The following is a 10,671-nucleotide window of genomic DNA, read 5'->3' as shown; positions in this document are numbered from 1 at the left end:
TAATCCCTCTGGTTATTACAAGGGTTTGTGCTGCATTCCTAGTGGTAAGGGGTTTAGATCTAGACTGAGCAAAGAAAATTCTTATTTTTGTTTTTGTTTGCCAGGAGTACCTTCATTCTCTATATAGTGAGAGAGAACATTAGTTTTGTCATGATACAGCTAAGACAAGAGAGAAAAAAAATGTTTGGAGGGAGCATCTGAAATACTTTGCATGTATTAGTGACTTTTAAATAAAATATGATAGTTACATTTCATCTCCAATCATATTGCTCAATAAGTCTTGAAAGGCCCTTCTAGAGCTTTTCACATTCAGTCTTTACTTTTATGGCCATGAACGATATAATGAATGTCAGGTTTATCCCCTTACTATTCACCTTACTTTCCTGATCATTTTGTGAATATTCTTGACAGCAGAACTCAGTAGGTGTTCACTCCTTGCATTGTGAAAATTGTCTTTTAATTCCTTCTATCTGTTCTCATCTTGTATTTAACTAGTTATTTTTTCAAGGGAACATACTTTTCCTTATCTTCTAAAGGTTTATTTTTAAAAGATTTTATCAATTTTGGAAATCTTGGTTGACCAAATTCACAAAATTTGCACTTGTTCTACATTTGTTTATTTCTTGAAGAAACTCCAGTAGCTTTCTGAAGTAGGAATGTCATTTGGAGAAGCATTATTCCTTACATCTGTCTTAAATCTCCTGGACAGCAATTCAGTAGTTCAAGGCTTCTGCTTCTGCTTATTGTCAGTGAAAGGGAAAAGAGTTTTTTTGTTTGTTTGTTTGTTTTTATCCCTTCCATCACCACTTTGTATTTTTTAAAATCCATTTGGTCTTAAGAAGGTCTTTCTTTTGATCAGAAGATTTCCTCTTTCTGCTCCCTTATCTCTGTACCTTTGTTTGCCTGCTTTCTTACCGTGTACATGTATGTAGTGAAGAAAGGATTCATTGCATCTGCATTTTCAGTTGCATTTTATGCCTATAAATAACAAACACAGAAGAGTAACAGGTCATTATATTTCCATATTTGACTGGAGTTTAACTGTCTCACAGTGATGTCCTTAGGAAAGAGAACAGTTACTTAAATGAGTTCTTTATTTAATTTCTTGATCTATCTCCCATTACAAATGTGTGCCTGATTTTCCACAGCATCAAAGAATACTTCTCCATTTAATGAAGTCTATAAAGCAGCTGTCATAGCAGTATAGATAACTATTTTAAAATCTGAGTTTGTATATTCCAATGTGAGTCATTAGTCTTTCGGTCTATTTTTTAAGGTTTAGTAAGCATAACCTCAGTTCTCTTTAATTGGTGAGACTGAAACTGTCCCTTTTAATATCCTACCACTCTAGAACTTGCACAAATGTTAACTTTAATTGCTGAGTTTGCTTTGTGCTCTATTTGGAGCTCTTTCTATATTGGAAGACAAGCAAGAGAGTTCAAGTTGCTAGGGTCTCAAAATTTGGGCTTGGTGATATACTTTTCATTTTCTGAATTCACTTTTTTTTTTTTGCTCTGGTCATCATGTTAGTCAGTACGGAAAAGTCAATGCAAAGGTATGGTATGAAGTCAATCTTACTTTGCTTTCCTTCTCTGTTAAAAAAAAAAAAAAAAAAGCAGTAACTGAATGCATCTTTACTTTCATTCATTCACACGGTATTAGTAATATGACCATTTAGTTTTCATAGAAACATAGAGTATCCTGAATTGGAAGAGATCAACAATGATCATTATTTCCAACTCATGGTTACCAACAGGAATACCTAAAAATTAAACAATAGGTCTGAGTGTGTTGTCCAAATGCTTCTTCAACTCCTGCAGGCCTGATGCTGTGACCACTTCCCTGAGGAGCTTGTTCCAGTGCCCATTCATCCTCTCAGTGAAAAATCTGTTCCTAACATCCAGTCTGAATCTCTCCTGAACTTCTGCCATTCCCTTGGATCTGGCAGAAGTCTATCACCAGAGAGAACAGCTTAGTCTTTTTGTGAAGAAACTGTAGACTGCAGTGAGGACACCACTCATCCTCTAAGCTGAACAAATCAAGTGACTTCAACCACTCCTAATACATTTCCCCTATATACACTTTCCCATCTTTGATGACCTCCTTTGGACACTCTCTTATGTCTTTCTTATGTTGTGGCACTCAAAACTGCACACAGTACTCTAGTTGAGGCCACACCAGAACGGAGTAGAGTGGGACTAGCTATCAGTGTCATGCTTTGATGCACCCCAGGATACAGTTGGCCCTTTTGGCTGCCAGGACACGCTGTTGACTCATATTCAGCTTGCCGTTAACTAGAAAACCCAGGTCCTTTTCCACAGGGCTACTATCCAGACTCTCATCCAACAGATTTTATGTATAGTCAGGGTTGCCCCATCCCAGGTGAAGAATCTGGAACTTCCTGTTTATAAATTTCATATTGTTGGTGATTGCCCACCCCTCTTATCTGTCAAGATCTTTCTTCAAGGTTTCTCCACCCTTGAGGGAGACAACAACTTCTCCTAATTTAGTATCATCTGAAGACTTGCTTAGTATGCATTAGAATCCTGCATCCAGATAATTTATTGAAAAAAAAAAATAGAACTGGCCCAAAAATGGAGTCCTACTGGACCCCACTAGTGACAGATCACCAGCCTGTTGTAACCCCATTTTCTATAACCCTTTGAGCTTGACCCGTCAGCCAATTTTTCACCCACCATATTATGTATTTATGGGTGAATCTACATCTGTATGCTGGACATTTTGTCCAATAGGATACTGTGAGAAACAGCATTGAAATCTTAGATGAAATCTAAAAGTCAAAAAATTTCACTCCAAGATAGGCTATTCCTAAACAGGACCAAACGTATTGGGATGTGTAATGGCAGATTTTTTTCATAGAATCTTAGAATCATTAAGGTTGGAAAAGACCTTCAAGATCATCTGGTCCAACTACCACTCTCCTACTAATGTCACCCACAGAACTATGTCCCTAAGCACCAAGTCCAACCTTTCCTTGAATGCCCCCAGGGACAGTGATCCCCCGGACAACCTGTTCTGACTACTCTTTCTGAGAAGAAATATCTCCTAATTTGTAACCTGAACCTCCTGTGGTGCAGATACCTTCATAACTGTGCTTCTCTAAGTATAAGTTCCAGTACTTCCATGTAGAGAACAAGTTGAATAAAACCCATGCACTTGTATGTCTATGCTGAAAAACAAACACATTTCTCCAAATCACTAAGAAGAGAATTTTTAGTCAAAAAGAGAAAAAAAAAATTGTCATAAGTAACTGTACTATTCTACATGTTGTCTCATCCAGTCTCATCAGACAAGCCACATGATGTTGTACAAATGTTGAACTGCAAAATTCTTGGTATGTTTTGAAAAAAATAAAGTTGTGATTTTGAATGAAATGCTGTTGTGAACACAGGACTAAAACAGTACCTCTGCATAGCTTTAGAGTCATTTTACTTCCCCCATAGCAATTAGCTAAAACAGTGCAAAAGTGGTCCTTAAGGTGATGGTGGGAAAAAGATGGAAAAGAACAACAAGACCAGGTCATATTATACCAGAGAAGGAAAAAAAAAAAGTCTAATGAATAAAATATCTAGAAATTCATCTGATATAATCAGTGGGTGGTGACTACAAAGTAGATTCTCAGGGCCTGATAGTGCCAGGCGGTACCATCAGTGCCAGGTGAATTTCAAGGTCATTTGGGACATTCTTACCCTTGCCTTGTGCTGAATTATTCTTTGATTCAGCTGTGTACTACTCTCTCTTTTAGTCCCTTTGCATCAACATCCTCCTATTTTTTGTATTTGCATAAATGTGTTTTATTAAGATTTTTACTTTTGAGATTTTTTCCCTTTCTATTTACCTTCAGTTAATTCCTTCTGTCCTACTAAAAACTTACCTCATGGGATGAAAATTGTGCACAGCTGCCAAAATAAATAAATAAATAGAATAAATAGAATAAAAAGGAAATCACACACTCCTGTGAGTCTCTCAGTCTTTGACATTGCTTATTCATGTGAGAGTGAAAGCTAGGTGTTCATATTTCCCTTATATTTCCCTTTCTGGGGAAATGCTGTTCTTCTGTTGACAGAAAAATAAGTAAATAAATAAAAGAGAGAGAGAGAGAGCTGAGTGAAAATGATCTGTGATCATTCCCTTTCAATCACATTCTTGTTAGGATATATTGAATCCTTCTTGATTACTCTTCATGAAATTCTTCTTGTTTTTATGTGATGAGGAAAGTCTAAAACCAGTAGTACAGGAAATACCCATTTCTTCACAGTCTTGTGGCCTTCACTTACCTCCATTATAGCGGTGGAATGGCTATTGAAGATTGGCAAGACAAAAACAGACTTTTTATTGAGGAAATGTATCATTAATTTGTAAAATAAAGTGGGTAGCTTCTGGTTGAGTTTCACTGGTAGGTGTATTTGGTAGTCTAAAAGGGAGAAAAGGGATAACCTGGATTCTGGTTTATGCATGTCTTCTGGCTTGGAATATATTCTCTGGAACTGGATTGGACTGAATTGCAGTTCAGTGGTGGGAATTAACAGATATGGGTTAGACAAAGTGGTGAAGCAGTCTGACTTAGCAAATAGTTTTGAGCTGCCACATAAGTCTCTTTAGCTAAACCATAAGAGGAAGGAATAATCTAGGCATATGAATTAGAAGAAAATCTTCTAGCAACTTATATAAATCAGAGAAGGGCTATTTGAATTGTTAATTAAACCTTATTTTTAAGTTCTAAGTTATTATCATAAATATAAAATCTACAGTTAAGCATATCTGTGGAAATCCCAACATAACACAAGCTGATGAACAGGTCTGACCATTTGGGTTGTTTATGGGATCACAGTATTTATGGTATCACGGTATTTATGGGATCTTTGCTTTGCCATAGGGAATAGACGCTGCCCATCAACAATAATATTTTTTTCTGGTATTTTGAACCTACCATTTTAAGCCAACGCTATGAGCAAAGAGGACTGAAGGGCAAGTTCTCTGACAAACATGTTCTACATGTTGAATGGATCCTTATTTTCAGTCTCTCTTAAGTGAAAAACTAGAAAACTAAAAAATAATTCTAACTTTGGAAAAATGTTATCACAAAAGATTAAGCTTTTGCGGCCACAAATGATGTATAGTGCTTATAGTCTGAATTTATTGCAATATACAAGGAAAACAAAATTTCTGTACGTATTACATATTGGTCAAATTTCTCTGTCCTGAGGTATTCAGTTATTTAACTGATTTTCTGTGATTATTCATTTTGACAGGAGATATGTTGTATTGTTATTGTCCTTCTCCAGTTTTCCTGTATATAATGATGGATTGAGGGCTATTATATTTCACTTTCATGAGATAAAATTTTTTTCTGGAGATGACTAGACTAGATTTTTTTTAGTCTTTATTATTATATCTTAATAAATATATGACATGAACTTAGGGAAAATTTACAAAAAAAAATGTTAATTCTAAAGCTAAACCAAAAATTAATCTTGAAAATTTATGTACAAAAAAGCTCTTAAATTCACAGCCGACCCTGAACATGTGCAGGATTTGCTGCTCCACCTGGATCCATATAAGTCCATGATGGGATTCATCCCAGGGTGCTTAGAGAGCTGGCTGATGTCATCGTGGGACATCTCTCAATTATTTTTCAGTGGTAGTGGAAATCTGCAGAGGTCCCAACTGACTGGAAGCTGGCAAATGTTGTACCAGTTTTCAAGAAGAGCAAGAAAGAAGACCCTGGCAACTACAGGTCTGTCAGTCTCACATCAGTGCCTGGTAAGGTTATGGAGAAGATTATTCTTGAAGTTAATAAAGCATACCTGGGGGACAATGCAGTCATTAGTCCCAGCCAGCATGGGTTCACAATGGGTAGGTCCTGTTTGACTAACTTGATTTCCTTTTATGATAAGATCACCCATCTAGTCACAGAATCACAGAATTTCTATGTTGGAAGAGACCTCAAGATCATCGAGTCCAACCTCTGACCTAATGCTAGCAGTCACCACTAAACCATATCCCTAAGCTCTACATCTAAACGTCTTTTAAAGACTTCCAGGGATGGTGACTCCACCACTTCCCTGGGCAGCCTGTTCCAATGCCTAACAACCCTTTCAGTAAAGAAGTTCTTCCTAACTTCCAACCTAAAACTCCCCTGGTGCAACTTAAGCCCATTCCCCCTCGTCCTGTCACCAGGCACGTGGGACAACAGACCAACCCCCACCTCGCTACAGCCTCCCTTGAGGTACCTATAGAGAGCGATAAGGTCACCCCTGAGCCTCCTCTTCTCCAGGCTGAACAAGCCCAGCTCCCTCAGCCGCTCCTCGTAGGACTTGTTCTCCAGGCCCCTCACCAGCTTCGTCGCCCTTCTCTGCACCCGCTCAAGCACCTCGATGTCCTTCTTGTAGCGAGGGGCCCAAAACTGAACACAGTACTCGAGGTGCGGCCTCACCAGAGCTGAGTACAGGGGGATGATCACCTCCCTAGCCCTGCTGGTCACACTGTTCCTGATACAAGCCAGGATGCCGTTGGCCTTCTTGGCCACCTGAGCACACTGCTGGCTCATATTCAGCCGACTATCCACCATCACTCCCAGGTCCTTCTCTGCCTGGCAGCTCTCCAACCATTCCTCTCCCAGCCTGTAGCTCTGCTTGGGGTTATTGCGCCCCAGCTGCAGGACCCGGCACTTGGCCTTGTTGAACTTCATGCAGTTGACCTCAGCCCATCGGTGCAGCCTATCCAGATCCTCCTGCAGAGCTTTCCTACCCTCAAGCAGATCGACACATGCGCATAGCTTGGTGTCATCTGCAAACTTACTGAGGGTGCACTCGATGCCCTCATCCAGATCATCGATGAAGATATTAAAGAGGACCGGCCCCAGCACCGAGCCCTGGGGGACGCCACTAGTGACCGGCCTCCAACTGGACTTGACTCCATTCACCAGGACTCTTTGGGCCTGGCTATCCAGCCAGTTTCTAACCCAACGAAGTGTGCGCCAGTCCAAGCCAAGAGCAGCCAGTTTCTTGAGGAGAATGCTGTGTGAGATGGTGTCAAAAGCCTTGCTGAAGTCAAGGTAGACCACATCCACAGCCTTTCCCTCGTCCACCCAGCGCGTCACTTTGTCATAGAAGGAGATCAGGTTCGTCAAGCAGGATCTGCCTTTCATAAACCCATGCTGACTGGGCCTGATCGCCTGCTTGCCCTGCAAGTGCTGCGTGGGCCTGTTCAGCCTGGAGAAGAGGAGGCTGAGGGGGGACCTCATCACAGTCTACAACTTCCTCGCAAGGGGTTGTCAAGAGGCAGGAGACCTTTTCTCCATTAACACTAGTGACAGGACCCGCGGGAACGGGGTTAAGCTGAGGCAGGGGAAATTTAGGCTGGACGTCAGGAGGGGGTTCTTCACAGAGAGGGTGGTTGCACACTGGAACAGGCTCCCCAGGGAAGTGGTCACTGCACCGAGCCTGTCTGAATTTAAGAAAAGATTGGACTGTGAACTTAGGCACATGGTCTGAACTTTTGGGTAGACCTGTGCGGTGTCAAGAGTTGGACTTGATGATCCTTAAGGGTCCCTTCCAACTCAGGATATTCTATGATTCTATGATTCTATGATTCTATGACTCTCAGGAGGATCTGCTCCATGAGCTTCCCTGGTACTGAGGTCAAACTGACAGGCCTGTAGTTTCCCGGGTCTGCCCTCCGGCCCTTCTTGTAGATGGGCGTCACATTTGCTAGCTGCCAGTCAACTGGGACCTCCCCTGATCGCCAGGACTGCTGATAAATGATGGACAGTGGCTTGGCCATCTCCTCTGCCAGTTCTCTCAGTACCCTTGGGTGGATCCCATCCGGACCCATCGACTTGTGCACATCCAAGTGCCGTAGCAGGTCACCAACCAGTTCTTCATGGATAGTGAGGGCCACATCCTGCTCCCCATCCCCTTCCACCAGCTCAGGGTACTGAGTATCCAGAGAACAACCGGTATTGCCACTAAAGACTGAGGCAAAGAAGGCATTGAGATCAAGTCGATCGCAAGCTGATGTGATCTTTTTAGATTTCAGTAAAGCTTTTGACACAGTTTCTCATAGGATCATATTGGTCAAGATGTCCAGCATACAGCTAAACAAAAACAGCATCCGATGCGTGAGCAATTGGCTGATGGGCAGGGCTCAAAGGGTTGTGGTAAATGAGGTCATATCAGGCTGGCAGATGGTCACTAGTGGGGTCCCCCAAGGCTACATTTTAGGGCCAATCCTTTTATAAAAAATTTGGATGTAGGAATAGAAGGTGTTTTGAGCAAATTTGATGATGGCACCAATAGAGGCACTTCCCAACAAGACATCTTCTGCGGAGGAAGTTCTGTGGTGCACAGCATATCCAAGCCACAGTTGGGATCTCAAGCTCTCATCTCCGTTTGACTGGCTCATAAAGTTGGCAGTATGCATACAGTTGTTAAGCAATCCTTTCTGCACTCTTTAGCCCTCTTTGCAAAACCACCATCTGTGGTGGTTTGCAAAGGAGTTTCTCTGCTTGCAGGGATATGTAACATTAGTTTTGTGGCAATGCAATTTAGTTTTGGAAGTTGTCTTGCCCTTTTCTACATCTGTAGCCTCCTTCCTGCATCCAGAGGAGAAGCTGTGAAGCTTGACTTTATAAATCTCTTATGCAGAATATAAACCCCACAAAGTTAAGGTTCAGCTTGGATGGGGTATGTTTGAATCCAAAACTCATCTTTAGGATAGAAGCAAGGTATTAAGCTCTTTCTGTTAATAGCAACGTGAGTCTTTCTGCCTGGAGCACAATTCAACAGAGCAGTCAACCATTTCTTTAGCTTTGAAGATGTTGAAATGGACCCTGGGTTAAAAAGAACCGGTTCCCAGCTTGCCTCGAAAGGTAGTTATTTAGTGCTAAAATGTGAGTTTCCTTTCTGGTACGTGAACATCCTAGCCTTAAGATTTTCAGTACTCAGTCGCGGTCCCCAGACTCTCGTGTTTTGAGAGGGATTGTACTCCCCTTACCTAATGTGGGAATCCCATTTTTGTGCCTCAAGGGTCAATGGTGTAAGGCACTTAGAAATCATTGCGGATTGTGGTTGTTGTCAATTGTCACGGAAATTAAGGCCATGCAATACCTTCTACTCCTTCTTCTTCCCTTTCATTTGTTGTCCGGTTACTACTCAATATTACACATTTGGTGAGATGTCCTAAAAAAAAGCATTACATCCTAATGTTAACAACTCTTGTTTTTTCTTTCTCTAGGTCTGCCAGTAGCTGACAAGACAGAAAGATGACCTCTTCTCTTTCATTCTTGTGAAGTTAGAGGCAGTGCCAATTTAAACTGTGGCTGAGGCTCTGCGATGGTGCAAGTCTATCTTACTCCTTCAAATTCAGTGATGCTGCCGGAGTTTTCAGTAATGAACTTTGAAGGATTCAACCACTCTAAAGCTTTTGGACAGTGGCAATTATTTGAAAACATTCCTACAGGTTTATCTTCTTCGTCTACATTTGTTTGCTCTCTCCATCTCATTCAAAGCAGTCAGGACTGGTTTGCTTCCCCCTTCTCTGGAAATTTGCACTAGGAACCATTGTTAGAATCAGAATCCTGATCTGAGAGTACGATGAAAAATGTTGCACTCCAACTTGGACATTGGAGAGGAAAATGTTCATGTATACGTCAGTATGGTACTCAAACAGCTGCTTACACCTTTTAACTTTTAAACCTGAGAAGCAACAGGTAGTTTCTACGTTGCCCTCAGGGACAGTGTACTCTTCTGTACTTTGCTTCTATACAAACAGCTCAAAATTTTAAAGTCATGTTGTTGCTCATACCACCAAACAACCTTGCACGGCATTACACGTTCTCCCCCAGATAGATCTTGCCCTGAATGCGAGACCAGACAAGGAAATAATGCCGGCACGTAAAACTAACTCATAAATACATCTCTTTTTGGCTTTCTTTGTTTTGTTTTGTTTTGATGCTTTGTGGGGCTTAGCTGTACTTCAGTGAGAAGAATGTCTTCTGGTGTGAACTGAAATTATACCTCTATGCCACAATGTCCCTCTATTTTTTTTATTTTTTATTTTTTGGTGGGGGGGGGGGGGTGGGGAGGGGAGAGGAGGGTGTTGATAATTCCTTGTGGACACCTGAAGGAGTTACAAAATAATAAAATTTAGGTGAAGGAAAAATTCCTTCTCTTAATTTTTGTCATTGTTGTTTTTCTTTTCCATCTGGTCATAAAATGAAGGTCCCATTTTCTGGCTTTTGGCAGAGTGTAAGCGTGCTGAAACCGTTCACGTTACGTAGACTGTGTATTTGTCTGAAATGATAATATCATACCTATAGTCTGCTGAAGGCTCAAAAGCAGCCTATGCCTCCTGGACTGTTTTATGCCTTTGCTTTTGTTACTACGTCCTTGTAAGTCTTCAACAGGGAAATGAAATTACCCTATACAGAAGAAACACCCTCCAGAAGAAACTTCAGGTGCTAGGGCCTGAATTTTCACTGAAACCAAAGGCAGGTATCTTACTGACGTGAAGAAAGGGGTTTTAATCTATCCTGGTTTGTTTACTAATGAAGGAGTGTGAAAGAGATGCATGACCTTGTCTCTGAAGAGGAGGTGAAGGAACAGCTAGTGCAAGGAACACAAAATTCAGTTATGCCGAACTAACAGG

The 10,671-nt window shown here is 41.1% G+C and overlaps 1 protein-coding gene across 1 annotated transcript in view; it reads right to left on the bottom strand.

Annotated features, from left to right (window-relative positions):
• Nucleotides 1-929: 929 nt before the first annotated feature.
• The window catches only part of VSTM2A (V-set and transmembrane domain containing 2A), an 83,880-nt gene continuing 74,138 nt past the window's right edge, over nucleotides 930-10,671 (bottom strand). Inside the window, exon 6 of the mRNA XM_032182629.1 lies at nucleotides 930-978. Coding sequence (XP_032038520.1) covers nucleotides 962-978 — 17 coding nt within the window. The 3' untranslated portion in view covers nucleotides 930-961. The remainder of the gene's footprint in view (nucleotides 979-10,671) is intronic.

This window comes from Aythya fuligula, chromosome 2 (genome assembly GCF_009819795.1).
Source record: "Aythya fuligula isolate bAytFul2 chromosome 2, bAytFul2.pri, whole genome shotgun sequence".
NCBI lineage: Eukaryota > Metazoa > Chordata > Aves > Anseriformes > Anatidae > Aythya > Aythya fuligula.
Note: the sequence above shows the minus strand (reverse complement) of the source record. Positions and strands in the feature narration are given on the sequence as shown.